An 18451-nucleotide genomic window follows, 5' to 3' on the forward strand; every position below is an offset into this window, starting at 1 on the left:
ATGAATCAAGAACACAACATTTGAGGAAGAACAAAGGAATGTCAATATTGCAGGGTGCTGAAAACAGATGGTAATTCATGTTTTAAAACTTTAATTTATGTGTGAGACTAAAGCAAAAAATGTTTAATTGGTACAAAATTTATATCTTGACTAGTGCACTTCCTAATTAAAAAAAAAAAAGAACACAGTGTCGCTATTTTGGGGAGATTTTTGAAGAAAGTTTCTTCTTTATCGTGTTTTAGTTTGCTAACGCTGCCAGAATGCAATATACCAGAAATGGAATGGCTTTTAATTTTTTAAACAGGGAATTTATTACAAGTTACAAATGTAAGGTCATAAAAATGTTCAAACGAAGGCACCCAGGGAAAGATACCTTTACCAAAGAAAGGCAGTTAGATATGGAACACCTCTTTCAGCTGGGAAATTACATGGCTGGCATCTGCTGGTCCTTTGGCTTCTGGTTGCAAAACAGCTTCCCCAGGGTGTTTTCTTTCTGTATCTCCAAAGGTCTCTCTCCGTGTCTGCTCTGAAGCTTTTTCCACAATGGCACCCTCTTAAAAGACTCCAGTAAGCTGACTAAGACCCACCTTGAATGGGTGGAGATGCATCTCCATGGAAACCACCTAATTAATGGTCCAACCCACAAGTGAGTAGGTCAATCTCCATAGGAAACAACCTAATCAAAGGATCCCACCCTAAACAATGGGTCTGCCTCCATAAGATTGGATTAGGAAAAAGAATATGGCTTTTCTGGGGCACACAACACCTTCAAACCAGCACACTGTGTTAACTTATCTAATAACAATATCATAATTATCACCATTTTAAAGATGACAAAATGATGGCACAGAGAATGGAGATCAATGACCTAACTGCTCACAAGCAGTGCTTGTCTGAGGTATGATTCAGACCCAGTTAGAATCAAACAGTGAAGAACAGTTTTAAAATCAGATAGATTTGGGTTCATCCAGCTCTGCCATTTATGAGGTGTGTGAGTTTCCTAAGTTATTTAGCTCCCTAAGCTTCCCCATCTGAAATAATAAAAGGAGGATAAACTTGTACCTAGAAGTGTAGCACAGCGTTTAAGAGTACTGGTTCTGGAGCTACAGCCTGTACCTCCAAACCATCATACATTAGCTGTGTGAACTTGGGCAAGTTACTTACGCTAAAATTTCCTCATCTTTAAAACAGCAATTATAGACCAAGTTCATAAGATTATTTAGAAGATTAAATTAAAATACATAAAATATCTAGAATATAGTAAGCACTCAATAAACACTATCAATTATTACTACAATCTGTGCTACCACCACCACAACTTCCTCCTACTTGATAAGACTGTTCTAAAAATGAAATAAGACAACAAATTTCTAAAATTTAGCACAGTTCCTGGTACTTATTAAGGTCTTCATAAATGGAGGCTATTTATTTATTTATTTTACAGTTGGAAGAGCTCCACCTTTTTTTTTGTTTTCTACTTTTTAGTCTGAAATAATTTCAAATTTATAGTACAGTTACAAAAGTAATATAAACCCCACACAAGGGACTCTAACATACTCCCTGCCCCCAGATCCACTAATTTTAACATTTTGAGACTTATATTCAAAATTAATTCTTACTAAAAACCCTGTGATATAGACACTATTTTTATGATTCCTACGCTATAGATGATGCAACTGAGGCTCAAGAACTAACTAATGTGCTCAAGACCACATGGTAAGAAACCTAAGTCACTGAAAAATAACTACGGAGTTGTGAAAATGAGACTGGATTAGATGGTAACAAAGAATCCTGAAAATTCAGGTAGAGGAGTTTGGATCTGACAAAATGTACAAAAGGGACCACTGTATATTCTTAAGTCAGGAGTGGGGCTATAAGATGAAAATGATGCCACAACTTTTCAAAAGCATGAGCTAAACAGAAGAATGAATTCCCTAGTCAATAAATAAAGCAAACTAACAGGTTGTTAACACAGGGATCCAACCTAGGTCTTCGCTCATCAGCACAGTGATGTAAGAATGGCAACCAAACAAAAGCTTACCAAATGTAACTACAATTCAACAAATCATGAGTTTTTCACAAAAGTGATGTGCTGCCACAACTACACTCAGGTCATAAAGAATATAATTAGCTCCAAAAAGAACCTAACACAGGAAGGATGATACATAATTAGTATATGTGATATTGTTCATTTAAAATTGAAAATGACACCCATGTGCCATCTCTGCCTACTTAATCAGGAAATTGGTTCACAGGCTTCCCCCATCCTTGCTTGAAATTGAGTTACACTCTCTGTGCTCCCTAATACACAAGATGACTAAGACATCCCTTTGTGGAACAGACTAGGAAAAAAAAATGCAAATGTTATTTTTTCCTTAGGGGGAATGGCTCCAACTCAGGGGGAATGGCTCCATCTCAAGTGCCACTGCTACAACCTCATTTCCAAAACATGGCCCCTCCTCTGTCATGCAGAATATTCCATATCCTGGGAAACCTGTCCTTCACCTTCCAAGTTATTATCCCACTGCCTAAGTCAATACTGTTAATACCAAAATCCAGAAAACATCATTTGCCTTTTCTAGAAGCAATATATGAAGGAAGAAAAAAACTTCCATGTATATTCCAATAAATCTGTGTGATGGGGCCAGGAGAATAATGAATGTTAAAATAAGTACTACAACTTGCAGGCTGGCTGGCGAAAGCTGATTTTCTTTGTTTTTCTTTTAGGAAGATAAATAACTGGGTTTTTGTTTGTTTGTTACCAGCTAAATACTTATTAAGTGGGTGCCAATATATGCTTGGCCTTCCTTTAGTTAATAAAATGTCACTCTGTGTGATTGTGAAAACCTTGTGTCTGATGCTCCTTTCATGTACCTTATCAACAGACGAGTAAAACCTATGGAACAAACATTAATAAAAGGGGGAAAAATGTTAAAATAAATTTAGATTGAAATGCTGGTGATCAGTGAGGGGGAGGGGTGGGGGGTATAGTATGTATGAATTTTTTTCTGTTTTCTTTTTATTTCTTCTTGTGAATAGATGCAAATGTTCCAAGAAATGATCATGATGATGAATATGCAACTATGTGATGATATTGTGAATTACTGATTATATATGTAGAACGGAACGATCAAAAGTTAAGAATGTTTGTGTTTGGTATTTTTCGGTATTTAAAAAAAATTAAAAATTAATAAAAAAATAATAAACAAATAAAATGTCACTGAGTACACTGAGTACAGGTCTATTGTTCGTGAAGTTCTAAATGCACTGGCAAATATTTTCAAAGGCAGTTTTGATACATAATTTAACATCATCACTGATGACAGGTTTGGTGGAAACAAGACAGGGTGAGATCTGACAGAAATCAAATTACCAAATTTAACAGCAGCAATAATGGTTTATTCCAACATCATATGCTCCCTAATGTGATGCACTGAGAAAGACACAACCTTATAGCTACCTTGCCAAAAAAACTAATTTGAATCTAGTTGCAATGATATAACCAGACAAATCCAAATTGAGAGACATTCAAAATGTCTAGCTTGATTCTTCAAAAATATCAATGTCAATGTCAATATCACCAGAAAAGATGCTAGGAAACTGTTCTAGAAAAAGTAGATTAAAGAAACATGACAACTAAATGCAATGTGTGATTCTTGATTAAATTCTGGATCAGGAAGAAAAGAAACCCAGCTGAAAGGACATTATTGGGACAACTGCAGAAAACTGAACATAGACTGTATTTTAATGATAGTTATTGTATCAGTGATAATATTCCTGTGCGGTACTGTAGTTACATAGGAGAATGCCCACTTTTTAGAAGGGGTGAAGTGACAAGATGGCTACATCTAACTCTCAAATGTTCAGGAACATGGATGTATGTATGGTGGAGGGGGGAGACAGAGAGAAGGCAAATATACCAAAGTGTTAACAAATGGTAACTCTAGGTAAAAGGTATACAGATCATTTTGCTACTTTTGCAACTGTCCCATAAGCTTGCAATTTTTCAAGCTAAAAAGTTAAAGAAATGTAAAAATTAAAATAAAGAATTTGGAAAAAAGACAATATTGTAACTTAAATTTAAGGACATAAAATACATTTTCCCCAATGTATTTTAGATCTACTAAAACCTGTCAAATGTCATATCTGAGAAATATATATTTATAAGGTGTCGATCCCAAAAGGCAAGAATTGTCCGCTCTATAGTCAACATTTTAAGATTACGTAATACATTCAATAAACAGTAAAACTTCTAGAAACTTTCCACTAACAAATTTCACATTCTCCTATAGCACTTAAAATAGAATCTATTTTATTTACAGGTGCTTAAAGCAAGTATTTCAAATGAATTTTAAAGACAATCTATATTCAAGCTGTCACTTAACTTCCTTGAGAACTGAATTAGTTGACTGAGGTTGACTTGTTATTTGAAATTTAACCTGTAAAATTTGCTTACCTTGCTGAATCAATTTAATGGATGTAAACAACTACTTTGGAAAAGCAAATTCTGAATAAACAGAACAAAATGATCTGTTGACAGACTTGCCTTAGAAGTGCGCGCACACACACACACACCCACACGCAAAAGCCAGGCAAACTGTGCCTACCAATTGCCACAGAGTTAACTCTTGCCACTACAATGACGAAAAGAATCGCTGAAATTCACCTATGTTCACGTACATTACCAGTTCAAATCTTGCTCTGAAAAACGAAATTTAGCAACAATAAAGAACTGGACAGTCTTTGAAATCAATGAACAATTCAACCTGTAGCACTCTCTCGGGAGGTAGCAAACAAGTTTCTCCTTTCCAGTCCTGTTACTGAATTGTTGGAAGGCCTATTACTTAACTTGTTTAAGTTAATGTTACTGAACATTTGAGAGTTAGATGTAGCCATCTTGTTCCTTCACCCCTTCTAAAAAGTGGGCATTCTCCTATGTAACTACAGTACCACACAGGAATATTATCACTGATACAATAACTATCAGTAAAATACAGTCTATATTCATTTTCTGCAATTGTCCCAATAATGTCCTTTCAGCTGGGTTTCTTTTCTTCCTGATCCTGTTTCCAGCTATAAAGTGAAGGAAATCCTGACACTAACTTAAAAGAATGATACAAAGGATAAAACAGTAAGAATCTATTTTACTATTAAGATTAAGAATAAGTGAGTAACTTGTTGAAGAGCACTTTGAAAACTATTGTTTTCTTTTTCCTTTGCATATATTATATAATTAAAAAATAAAAAGATAGTAAATACAAAGTTTCCACACATATAAATGATCCCAAGGCATTAGACAGCCAAATATCAATTACCTAATATATACAAACACTTAATTTTGCTATGAATATTTTGTATTTTTTTATCTAAGGAAAATGTTTTCAAACAATAGTCAAAAAGTAATTATTTTAAAAATTCTGTCACCCAATCAAATAAAACGTAAGTATCTCCACCTCTGTTTACACCTTTTATTCACTCTGTAGGATTCACTCAACAACTGAAGAAACAAAAGTAGTGAAAACTCAGTGAAGTTTTCTACTCATGCCTGAGAGAATCTGAGAGAGGTTCAATGTCCTTTTAGAGACTCATTCTGTTAAGGATCCTAAGGACCAAACTGCCAGAGGTCATACCTAATGTTGGAGGCTGTGCAGGAACTAGAAGTCAGGCCTCCAGAACTTTCTGCTTCAGAGCCTTCTACTCTCAACCCATATTGCCTCCTTGGAAAACCTCATTTTTCCATTCTGCTGGTTTGAAAGGATTTATGTACCCTAGAAAACCCATGATTAAATTCTAAGCTATCTTGTGGAAGCAACCGTTTCTTTTAATCCCTGTTCAGCACTACAGGTTGGAAACCTGATTGGGTTATCTCCGTGGAGATGTGACTCAATCAATGCGGGTATTAAACTTGAATAGAAAGAGATGTGTCTCCACCTATTCTATGTGGGTCTTGATTAGTTTACTGAAATCCTATAAAAGAGGAAATATTTTGGAGAAATTCGGAGAGAGCAGAGAAGGACAACAGAATGCCGCAGAACTATGAAGCAGAGAGTCCACCAGTCAGCGACCTTTCGAGACGAAGAAGGAAAACGCCTCCCAGGGAGCTGGAGAGGAAGCTAGCAGATGATACCATATTCATCATATGCCCTTCTAACTGAGAGAAACCCTGACCGTGTTTGCCACGTGCCCTTACAGATCAGAGTGAAACCCTAAACTTCATCGGCCTTTTTGAATCAAGGTATCTTTCCCTGGGTGCCTTATATTGGACATTTCTATAGAATTGCTTTAATTGGGACATTTCCATGGCCTAAAAACTGTTAACTTGCAACTTACTAAACTCCCCTTTTTAAAAGCCATTCTGTTTCTGGATATTGCATTCTGGCAGCTAGCAAACTAGAACATCCATGAATTGCTAGCTACAAAATTCTTGATTAGTTTCAGTAAGTCACTGACTCCTAGAGAGAAGTGAACAGGTTGTTACAAGACCATTTCACTTAGGAAAGTCAGAAAACCTAGCAACTAGGTAGATGATGGTCTTAATAACTGAGATATAAGCAGGTTGGGCTGGAGAGGAAACCATCAATATTTCTGTTTTGAAAATGTTAAGTCCGAGTTGCCTTTTCAACGTGTAAATGCAGATGCCAAATAAGTAGTGGAGAATTGGGGTTCAGAACTCAGGAGAAAGGGGCTAGAATTATAATTCGTAGATTCATCAGCAGAGGTAGGTACAATAGCCAAGAGACAGTATGTGGAGAGAAGGGTTCCCAGGATTGAGCTCTGAGATACCTCAACACTCAGAAGCCAACAAGAAGGGATGGGGGGAAAGGAGACTGAAAAGTAGTACCTGATGTAGAAGGAAATCCAAGAGAGCATGTCATAAAGCCAGTAAATATTTCTAGAAGAAACAGACACCCGTATCAACTGCTGCTGAGAGATCAAGAAAGTAAACAACAGAAAACCAATTTTTGGATTTGACAAACTGGAGGGCTTGGGTAATCATCACAAGAGCCATTTAAATGGAGTTAATGAGGTAAAAACAACAACAACAACAAAACAGAATGGTTTAGACAGTACAAAGGGATTGCCTAAACAACTATCATGAAGTTCTGTTACAACGCGAAATAGAAATGGAGCGTAAATGAATAAGAGACAAGGGATTCTATGCATCTATCTATCTCTTTATTTTTGGCATGGGCAGGCTCCCGGAATTGAACCTGGGTCTCGGGCTTGGCAGTCGAGAACTCTGCCACAAGGGACTTTATTTTTAAGATGGATAAATAGAAGTTTTTTATGCTGACAGGAAATTCTCCAGTCAATAGGGAGAAACTGATAATAATGGCTTGGATCACAGTCATACGTGTTTTTCAAGCTGCAGTTGTATCCCATTAATGGGTTACAAAACCAATTAGGTAAAAAAAAAATTAGGTTTCTTTTTCCTTCTTCCCATTATTTTTTTTATGAGAGCATGTGCCAGTTTGAAACTGTCATGTACCCCAGAAAAGCAATGCCCATTAATCCTTTTAATATTGCTGGGTGGGATCTTTTTATTGTTTCTATGCAGATGTGACCCACTCAATTGTGGGTGGTCACTTTTGATTAGATGGCTTCCATGGAGATGTATCTCCACCCATTCAAGGTGGGGTTGCTTACTGGAGTCCTTCAAGAGGTACCCATGTTGGAAAAAGCTTTAGAACAAACCGAGCCCACATAGCCAGAGACCTCTGGAGACATAAAGAAAACACCACCAGGGAAGCCACTGAAGAAGTCTGGGAAGAAAGCTAGTAGACCTTGCCACGTGCCTTTCCATCTGAGAAACTAGGAACTCAACAGCCTTCTTGTACCAAGGTATCTCTCCCTGGATGCCTTAGTTTGGACATTTTTATAACCTTGCCTTAATTTGAACATTTTTCATGGCCGTAGCACTGTACACTTGCAACTTGATAAATTCTCCTTTTTGACAGCCATTCCATTTCTGGTATATCACATTCTGACAGCTTTTACAAATTAAAACAGAGCAGTTACAGGTTTACAGAAAAATTATGGAGAAAGTAGAGTCCCACATACCTCCCTCCCATAGTTTTTCCTATTAACATTTTGCATTAGTGTGGTAACTGCTGCAACTGATGAACAAACATTATTATAAGTACACTATTAACTATAGCTATTGCTTGCAACAGGGGTCACTTTTTGCGTTGTACAGTTTCATGGTTGTTTTTTAATTTTTATTCTGGTAACATATATACAACCAAGTCAGCATTCTTTTCATGAAATAGAAGAGTCAGTGTCAGAGTGTACAGCATAGCATACAATAAAGGTAAACGTTGTTTCATGAAGCTTTTATTTCAGTTATATATACATCTTGTGTTAAAAGTCAAGATAAGATCAAATAAACTGGAAAAACTGCGGTATATATAACCATTAAACAAGTTACAGAACAAAGGAAACTGGGTGCTGTAAGGAACACAATATATGTGTACCTGCAAGTTAATGTCAACTAAGTAAAAATACACATGAAAAGTAAAAAAAAAAAAAAAAACACCTCCATTTGCACATGGTACTAGGAGTAAAAATGAGAAAAGACAATGTGGAGCTAAATCGTTAGAACAGCTCTTACTCTTTTCTCCCCTCCCCCCCCCCCCACCAGTGTTGTTTCTTCAGCCCCTTAACTGGTTCACGCACTCCCTTCTCCGCAGAATATACGCGCCTTCCTTCACAGGGCTAACTGCTCCTCATCACACTCACTGAGCACCTCTTCAGAGTTACGGTTCCCCCGAGTGGGAGCCTACTACCCCTAGGATCTATTTCAACACCTAACCGTCTCCCCTCCTGGTGGACTCACGGATTTATTCCTGAATCGCCGCTAACTTACCGGGCCGGGCTCCCCACTGGGACTTAGGAAACACGTGTAAATGACCGCAGGAGAGAGGAGACACGAATGAAAGACAGCCAGGCCCAATGGCATTCTGCTCATGTCCCAGGCATGGAGATGAGGAGGTGGGAAGGTGGGGAAGAAAGGTTCAGAGGAGCAAGTCTAAAGTCCCTTTCTTCCCCTCCTACCCAAACCCGACTGCCCCTTCTACGACTGGGCCGTCGCCCTCACCGCAAGCCGGGGAGGAGGGTCGCCCCATCTCCACGCCTCCCGGCTCCCCGCAGTGTAACCGTCCCCCACCCTTGGGCCCCCGCCCAAAGGCGGGAACGCATCCCGGGCGGCTTACACCTCCATGTTGCCTCCGCCTCGTCGTCTCTGGATACCGCAGGACAAGAAACCTCACACAGTTTCACCACTGCTGTTTCCGCCTTCCTCTCTGAGCCCGCAGGATCGCCGGCACAGCAAGCCGCGGTGCACGCCGGGATGGGCGCGCTGCACGCCGGGAGCCTGGAGGACTTTGCTGGGCCCTCCGCGCCGCCCGGTGCTCCTTTTCCCGAGGGGACTGTATTTTCTTCGTCCAGGCAGACTTCAGACTGTCCAGCGTTTGCAGAAATAACTTATCACGTTTTCTTGGCCTAGGTCCTATCAGAGTATTAATAAACTAAGATTCCAAAGAGTTGATAGAGTTGGTGGGCCTTTGCGGATTTAGAATCCCACCCCTCAGAGAGCAGTGATGATGGGGACGGGCCGAGGGGACTTGTGGCTGCTGGAGTTACTTTCTTTCTTGATGTGGGTGCTGGTTATATGGGATGTTATAATTGAATAAAATGTTTTTAAAGATGGAGAAAAAAAAAGCCCTTCTCCCTGTTCCCTTTCTTCCTTGAGAGCTATTTCACAAAAAATTTATGAAGAGCTTTAACTAAAGGAACAGCCTCTGACTTTGGGCCTTTCTGGGAATTTGGGAAAAGGGAATTATCGGATTCCCTAAATAAAGAAGCAAGTGTAGTGATTTTTTGCTGAGAAATAACATAAATGCTCACGATGTAGAATCGAGAAATAATATGTTTCTGCCGTATAGTATGGTGTATTCAGCCAAGAAAAATCGTGTTGCAGAATGATGCTGGAAAAATGCTCAAGATAGGATTTCTAAAAGATGCAAATGATATGATATGATCCTGATTATCTAAAGAAAATAATGTATGAGTTAAAAAATACCCGGGATATGGAAGGCAGAGCTACCTGATCTGCAAGATTTTATGTCTTTGAAAGAACAGGGTTGGGAGAGTGGGTGTCAATTTCATTATTTCCTGTTATTTTTTAGTATGCTTGAAATATTTCTTAAAGCAGGAGGGAAATATGACAAAATATTAACAGTGGCAGATGCCTTTGCCTTTGAGGCAATTGCTGGGGGTGGTTTCTGCTTTTTAAGTCTTTCATGTTCTATTAGTTTTCATTTACCAAGTTCATTCTCTTTGCCAAGCCCTAAGTAAGCACTTTTTACACCATGAGATTGACAGTGAATGGTGCTGACCTGGCAGTCGGCCAGCCTTGTTCCTATTTACCATCATGGCTTTCCTAGAAGCTGTTTGACTTTGTGGAAATGACTTAACCTCCCTCCACCATAATTCCCTAGTCTGTAAATTAGAGATCTGTTATGTCATCTTTATAAAGTGCCTGGCACATAGTAAGTGCTCATCAAATATTAACTATTACAACAGTACTCTGAGTTACAGTCCATTATTATTCACATTTTACAATTGAGGAAACTGAGGCAAAGCTTTGGAGAAGTTATGACTTAACCCAATGTCATTCACCTGGGAACTTGCCCCACAGAGATCCAAACCCAGATAATACAAACAAATGCAGGAGGCATATTAAATTGTTAATAGTGGCTGATGAATAGATAAATAAAATGTGGAATATTCATACAATGGAATATCATTTGGCAATGAAAGGGAATGAAGTACTGATACATATTACAGCATAGATGACCCTCAGAAATATGTTAAGTGAAAGAAGTCAGACACAAAAGACCATGCATCATATGATTCCTTATATGAAATGTCCAGAATAGGCAAATCTATAGACAGGAAATAGATTATCAGTTGCTGGGAGCTAGGAAGCCGGGAGCAGGGTGGGGTGGAGGTTCTGCAGGCAGGAAGTGAGGTGCAGAATGGGAACTGACAGCTAATGGGTACGGGTTTTTTTTTTTTTTTTTTTAGGGGAGATGAAAATGTTCTAAAATTAGATTATAGCGATAGCTGCACAACCCTGTAAATATACTAAAAAAACATTGGATTGCACACTTTGCATGGGTGAATTGTATGGTATGTGAATTTTACCCCAGTAAAGCTGGTTGAAAAATATTAATAGAGACAGCAGGATGTTCGGCTTCTGAGCGGGGACCTTTGTATCATGTGCTAAGAGAGTGAATTCAAAATGGGTGAATTTGAGAAGGGCAAGAAGATTTTTGTTCAGAAGTGTGCCCAGTGCCACACCGTGGAAGAGGGAGGGAAACACAAGACTGGGCCAAATCTGCATGGTCTCTAGGCGGAAGACAGGTCAGGCGCCTGGATTCTCTTACACAGATGCCAACAAGAAGAAAGGCATCACTTGGGAAGAGGAGACACTGTTGGAGTATTTGGAGAATCCCAAGAAGTATATCCCTGGAAGAAAAATGATCTTTGCTGGCAGTAAGAAGATGGCAGAAAGGGCAGGCTTGATAGCTTATCTCAAAGCTACTAATGAGTAATAATTGGCCACTGCATTATTTATTATAAGATAGGTGGGACTTTTTTACATGTATCATATCTGAATTGATCTCACACACCAGAATTCAGATCATGAATAGCTGATAGTATATTTTTATTGGACAGCCCTGAGTTAAATAAGATTAGCTTATAGTTAAATGAATGTGATCAAGCTTTTTAAATTGATATAATTCTGGTTTCAGCAAGTGCTATCACTATTTCCCCTTTCTAAAGATATAACTGGACTGAGGCTAAGTGAATTAGTAATGCTCAGCTTTTCACAGAGATGGTGAATACCAGTTCAATCTACTGGAGATTGGTTTTAAATTTAAATTTATATGATTGGTGTTATGAATATACTTGAATACTAGGAAATCTCTTCATTGTCACAGAATAGAGCAAGACTCATCTGGGTTTCAATTGGTGTCCTCAGCCTGTTTAAAGGCAGGTGCTAAAAATAAGGTAGCTATGTCCACTTTATCTTTTTGATCTTAACTGTGTCAATCTAATTAAAAGTCCCTGAATTTCAATATTTGAAATGTTGCCTTTTAATTAACAAAAGGCATTTTGGTGTCGTTTATGTATAAAACCCAATAAAGAATGCTGAATGTGTGAATGTGTGAAACCTTCTCACATTTTATAGATAATCTATAAAGTTGAATGTTTTCAAAAGTCAGTGTGACAAGTTAAATTTTGCTTTTTCATTCTTTATTATCTTAAATCAGACCAAGTTACAATTCAGGTCGTCTTTAAACTGCTATTCAAAACCACATAAAATTGTAGAGACACTGAATTACGTGTGTTTGGTCACGATGCTTTTGCCAACTCGTAAGGATTTAGATAGAGAAGATAGACCATCAGTACGAGTTAGTAAATTTTGTTATCATAAGTCTTAAGATGATTAAAAAAACACAAAGACAAAAAGAAAATATTATGAATAGTGGAAGGAAAGTGTGGAGGCTTTTTAACATTTAACTTTATACATTCTGTTGTTTAAAATTTTTCAATGAATGTGTTATGTTTATAATTAAAATTTTTTAAATAACTAATGTTACTGTTACTTACAACGCAGGGCTAGACGGTGCCCAGAATGAAAGAGGAAAGAGACTGGGATCAGGGGACCTAACTTCTCAGAGAAGTTCAGGCAAGTTTATTTAGGGCTGTACTTCTTTTTATACCCTAGATATGCATGTGAAAAGCTTTGTTCTATTTTCTAATGTTACTTTATGTTGCTTACCACTTTTGGCAATGTCAGCTAGTTCTTGCTAGACTAAGCAATCTTGCTTTGTGTCTTTTAGCAACACCTGCTGTATTAAAAACATCCTTTTCTTTCAAGTTCAGCCAGACTGTTTATCTTTGAACCTTGGGGCAGACTCCCTGGTCTTTACTTCTGCCTTTTAACCCTTTCCAAGCTGTTTTTCCATCAAACTCATTTACTTTAAAAATCACCAGGGGAATGGAATGCCACCCCAGGCCCAACTGGCCTGACTTGTGTCCTCTGTATCTCCCCTGTGAGAAAAGCAGTCCCAACCGGCAGCGCCAAAGAGGCTCCTTGTGTTATTCCTTCAGCAAACACATAAGTGGCCCATGCGATGCTGAGGATATAAATGTGAATTATACAAGGCCCACTCGAGAAACCACATCTGATGTCAACAACAATCTACTGTGTTGAGATGCGATAGAGCAGAGGTGGGAATGACTAATGAGGTGGAGAGGCGTCCCGAAGCCAGAGGCTTTTGAGTTGGGACTTGAGGTTAAGAAGGATCCTGCAAGGCTAGAGCTGTGGGGTGGGGCTTGCTATGGAAGAGGGGCTAGAGCCCCTGAGGACCCACCCCACAATAAAATGACCCAGGCCCAGGTTCTCCAAGGGAAGCCACCTTAAGTCTGAGGAGGCCATGTGCAGTTGTCACCAAACACTATTCTGTGGGTGCAGCCGAATGGTCAGGAGTGCAGTCCTTTCCCCAGGGAAATCAGTTTGCAGGCTGCCGAGGAAGATCAGGCCTAATGAGATAACACAGCTGGCAAAGCTGGGTTGGACTCTGGACCCCCCTTCCAGGCTCCTGAGCTGTGCTGAGAGCTCTTCCTGGACTCTCTGGGGGCCAGTCAATGGTTCAAGCTCCTGCTTGCTCTAGCCCCACGCAGGACTTCCCTGCAGTTTTCCTTAATTGGGGCTGCCTAGAGAGTCTCTGTTCCTTTTCCTCAAAAGCAAACACACCAAACAGATGGCTTTCCTTTTTTTTTTTTTTTCTAACAAAAGGCCTTTTAAGCAGAGGCATCAAATATATACAAAGGCGATAGGAAAACCTGTGTATCCTGTTGAATATAGAAGCTATGAGGTCTGGAGTTTAGGAGAAAAGTTGTAGATAGAGCTCTGAAAGGTGTAAGTAGAAAGTGAAGCCTTTAGGTTGATCAAGTCACCCTGGAAGAGTCCAGAGTAGTAAGACTGAGTTAGTCTTTACCAGGTGCCTGAGAGTGGCTCTGAGCTCTTTACATATGTGCACTGGTTTAACCCTCACAAAAACCCTGTGAGGAATGTACTCTTATCATCATCCTCATTTTACATGTAAGTGGACTGAGGCACAGAGAGGCTAAGTAATTTAACTAGTGTTATATAGTTCTCACTGGGCAGAGCCAGGCTCAGAAAAACCCAGAGCAGCCTAGCTCTCACCACCAACCTCTTCTGTCTCTGGTTGAAGGAACTGGTCAAGGAACCAAGGGAAACCCAGGAAAAGCTAGCATTCCGGCTGGCAGAGGAAGAGGAAGTAAAGATAGGTATCAGAGAAGTAGGAGGAAAGCCCTGTTGATGACATTTCCATGATGAAGTGATGGATGACAACTGGGATAATATCAGTTAACAATGATCATCTTCATTAAATGTTAAGGCTCCTTTTCATCATTCAGGTTTCCAATAACCTGGAAAAGAAGCAATAAAGAGATAACTCTAAGATAAGCAATCTATAGTTTCAGCATCTCACTTAGGCATGTCCACACTTAAAAATAATACCAGGTAGAAATAGAAAGTCTCTCCAAAGGAGAGGTAAGAGAAAACAAAAAGGGCCAGTGCAGAGGAGAGAGAGAGTCAAAAGTGGTGTGGTTGTCAGGATTCTCTACAGAAACAGAACCAACAGGAGAGATCTGTAAATATGAGATTTATAAAGGTGTCTCACGTAACTGTGGGAATGGAGGAGCCCAAAATCCATAGAGCAGGCTGTGAAGCTGGCGGCTCCGATGAAAAGCCTGGATGAATTCCATAGGAGAACTTCACTGGCTGAAGAAGCAGTGAAAGAGCTCTCTTCTTCCTTAGAAACAGTCAACTGATTGGGTTACCTCATTATGGGAGACATGTCTTAGTTAATTGCAGATGTAATGAGCCACAGATGCAATCAACTGACAGATGATTTAATACACCAGCCTTCAGGTTTATCAACTAGCCATGAAGTATCCTTGCAGCAATGGTCAGGTCAGTGCTTGCCTGACCAGACAACTGGGCATCATCATTTGGCTAAGTTGACACCAGAACCTATCCATCACAGATGGTATATTTGATAACCCTGAAGTTTGGGTAGAATATGGCCTGCAAAAGTTTTCGAAGCTGAGCATCAGTGAAAGCAAATGTGGAGATGGGACAGTCCAGCTATTCTTGTCACCCAAAGGATGTGGTGTGGAGAGGAAGCAGACAGAAGCCCAGAAAGAGACAAGAATTCAGCTGTGGAAAGCTAAGTCATGGAGGTGGGGGTGGAGATCTTGGGGAGAAACAACCCAAGTTCCAGCAAGTGATAAGTGGATAAACAAAATGTATATACACATAAAGCACTTTGTACATAAAAAACACTGAATAAACACTAGTCCTAATTATTATTATTTCAAACTATCTTCATCCTGGCCCATGAAGGCCTCATTTATTAGTAACAGCAGCTACCCTTTACTGAGTACTTAGTATAAAGCAGACATAGTACATATATGATTTCTTCCTTATTCAACACCTAGTGCACAGGTATTGTGATGGTCAATTTCATGTGTCAACTTGGTTAGATTATGGTGTACAATTGTTTGGTCAAGGAAGCACTGGTCTGATTGTTACTGTGAGAGTATTTTGTAGATGGATTTGTAGCTATTATTAGTTGATTGCATCTACAGCTGATTCCATCTACAAACAACGAAAGTGACTGCCCTGAGCAATGTGGCAAGACTGCTCATTCAACTAGGTGGAGAGTTCAGAGCTCAGAAAGAAGAATTTCTGCCTCTACTTCAGCCAACCAGTTTCCCCTGGGGAATTCAACTTACCCATTGTGTAATTTTCCACCTTGTGGCCAACCCTATGGAAGTCAGACTTGCCAACTCCCACAGGCACATAAGCCAATTCCTACAATAAATCTCTGTCAGTTCTATTTCTCTGGAGATTACTGACTCATACAGTTATCATTATTCCCCTTTAACTGAAGCTTGGAGGACATCCAAAGAATAATGCAGCTTAGATTCAACCCCTGGTTCTCTGACTTTCCGAGCCCATTGCTGTGCCTTTTGATCTCCTCACAAATGTTGCCAGTAAAGAGGCCTCTGCCCAGACTGGGTCACCAAAAACAGTTTCCATTAAGAACCACCTGGATTGGAGCTTGTGGCATTCTTTCAAGCTGGCTCCTGCCAATGCTTGACATCATGTACATATGGTCAATGCTAATTGAGCAAATTAAGAGTACCGCATGCAACCCACAAGCCTTTGAGACTTCTTGCCAGACTTTTGTTCTCACAGCAAGGACTAGGAAGGCAGGTGCTTGTCATGTGAGATTTAGTAATGATCCTTTTATCTAGTTGTTCCCTAATTTGATCCCTCAGATCATTAATTTGCAACCAAGCAACCTCTTGGCATGTATTTTAGTTTGCTAATGCTGCCGAATGCAATATATCACAAACAGACCAGCTTTTTTATAATGAGGATTTATTAAGTTATAAGTTTTCAGTTCTAAGACCTTAAAAATGTCTTTAAACTAGGCATCCAGAGAAAGATGTATTGACTCCGAAGAAAAGCTGAGAGGCATCCAGGATTTCTCTGTCAGTTGGAAAGGCGAGTTGCTGGCATCTGAAGTCCTTGCTCCTGGTCCATTGTGTTGTACTTCTGATTCCAGTGCTTCCTCTACAGCTGTCTTGGAGCCCTCACTTAGTTTCTGTGTATCAGCTCTCTTCAGGTTCTGGCTTGCTTAGCATCTCACAGGAAGGCACTTGGGATGTCTGTTGGGCTCCGGTTTCAAATAACTCTCCAAGCCTCTGTGCCAACGCTGTAAGCATCTCCAAGTACCTGTGCCTGAACTTCCTCCAAAAGGTTTTCCCTTTCAAAGGACTCTAGTAATCTATTAAAACCCACATTGAATGGGTGGGGCCATACTTCCACAGAATAATCTAATCAAAAGGTCACACCCACAATTGAGTGTATAGCATCTGCACGAAAACAGCCTATTCAAAATGTTTCACCCTAAACAATAGGTCTGCCCCCACAAAATTGGATTAGGAATAAAAGAACATACTTTTTCTGGGGTACACAACAGTTGCAAACCAGCACAGCATGCTTCTCAAAGGGACGCTATTTCTGCTCTGCACACAGTAAAGTCTTATGGTCAGACTCCCTGGGTTCAGCTCCCAACTCTGCCAGTTCTTAGCTAGTGTCTTTGGGCAAATTGTTTAATCATTCCCAGACTCAGTTTCCTCATCAGCAGAATGTGAATAATTCCTGCACTGACCTCAAGGAATGGTTGTGAGGATTTAAGGAGATAATCAGTATAAGGTGTTTTGCATAATGAGGTTGAATTTAAATATAAGGGAATGGATAGAAGTGAAGTAAAGGCAGTTCATCAGGGGGTCTATAAGTAATATTTCCATATTGAAGGTGAACATGATTAAAAGGGGTTGTATAGAGCCATGTATCCCACTGATTAACACTACAAATATAAATAAGTTCTTGCATGAACCACTTCAAAGGTATGAATCTTGAACACAGAGTTTATAAAATCAGAGTATGGGGAAGCTATGTTTATCAGAAAGATGTCAATAGCACCAGAGCAATACTGGAGGTAAATAAAAGGGTGGGGACGGGAGGACAAGAGTTAAGGGGAGGTTGAATTTTCTATTTGGTGAGAGTGTGTTTATCGGTTATTTTTCTCTTGGGAACAATGAACATTTTCTATAACTGGGAGTGTTGATGATTGTACCACTAAGTGAGGGTAACATGAAACATGGACTTTTGGCTTTGGACATTATACACGATATGCAACGGATGGAGGTGGCTGAAGGATACACTGAGAAGTAGAATGGCAAACTGTGTACATATGATCGAATATTGTGCAGCTACAGAAAAGAAGGAAGTCATGAGGCATACAAGGTTGTGAATGAACCTGTGGGAAATCATGTGATGCAAAACAAGTCAGAAACAAAAGAGCAAATATTTTAAGAAAATACTTATAAGAAAATTGGGGCCTAGATTATAAACTCTTTATACAACTCATATTTAATCTAGAGCTGTAATTGTTATTTCTAGATTTTGAGAGGCTGTGCTATATATGCATAACATGATATTTACCTGGAACTTTGGGTGCCTGTGTGACACCTAAGACTCAGAGCAGGAGTTGTGCAGTTCTGACGGTCAGCATTATCACATACAACAACTGCTAAAGAAATTGAAAAAGAGATCAGGCTTCAGTTAGCGATAAGAATGAAGCTGTTCCAGTCGGGACTAAGATAAATCAGATAGAGGGGTAAGGAGGATATTGTCAGTATTTTAAAACTTCACCTACTCTATGAGACCAAAAGAAGAGAGGTCTACTTTGTCCAAAACCTTAATTTTCTG

The 18451-nt window shown here is 39.4% G+C and overlaps 1 protein-coding gene and 1 pseudogene across 5 annotated transcripts in view; one reads left to right on the forward strand and one right to left on the reverse strand.

Annotated features, from left to right (window-relative positions):
• The window catches only part of CRCP (CGRP receptor component), a 32837-nt gene extending 23505 nt beyond the window's left edge, over positions 1-9332 (reverse strand). For 4 of the 5 annotated variants that reach the window (XM_077141045.1, XM_077141044.1, XM_077141043.1 and 1 more), the window contains exon 1: positions 9213-9332. In XM_077141045.1, coding sequence (XP_076997160.1) covers positions 9213-9220 — 8 coding nt within the window. In that variant the 5' untranslated portion in view covers positions 9221-9332. Of the gene's footprint in view, positions 1-8866; positions 8961-9212 lie in introns of all 5 variants that reach the window. The other variant, XM_077141042.1, reaches the window with a different exon arrangement.
• A 1973-nt stretch (positions 9333-11305) lies between these two features.
• LOC143666513 (cytochrome c pseudogene) lies at positions 11306-11618 on the forward strand (annotated as a pseudogene).
• Positions 11619-18451: the final 6833 nt, after the last annotated feature.

Source organism: Tamandua tetradactyla, chromosome 23 (assembly GCF_023851605.1).
Source record: "Tamandua tetradactyla isolate mTamTet1 chromosome 23, mTamTet1.pri, whole genome shotgun sequence".
Taxonomy (NCBI): domain Eukaryota; kingdom Metazoa; phylum Chordata; class Mammalia; order Pilosa; family Myrmecophagidae; genus Tamandua; species Tamandua tetradactyla.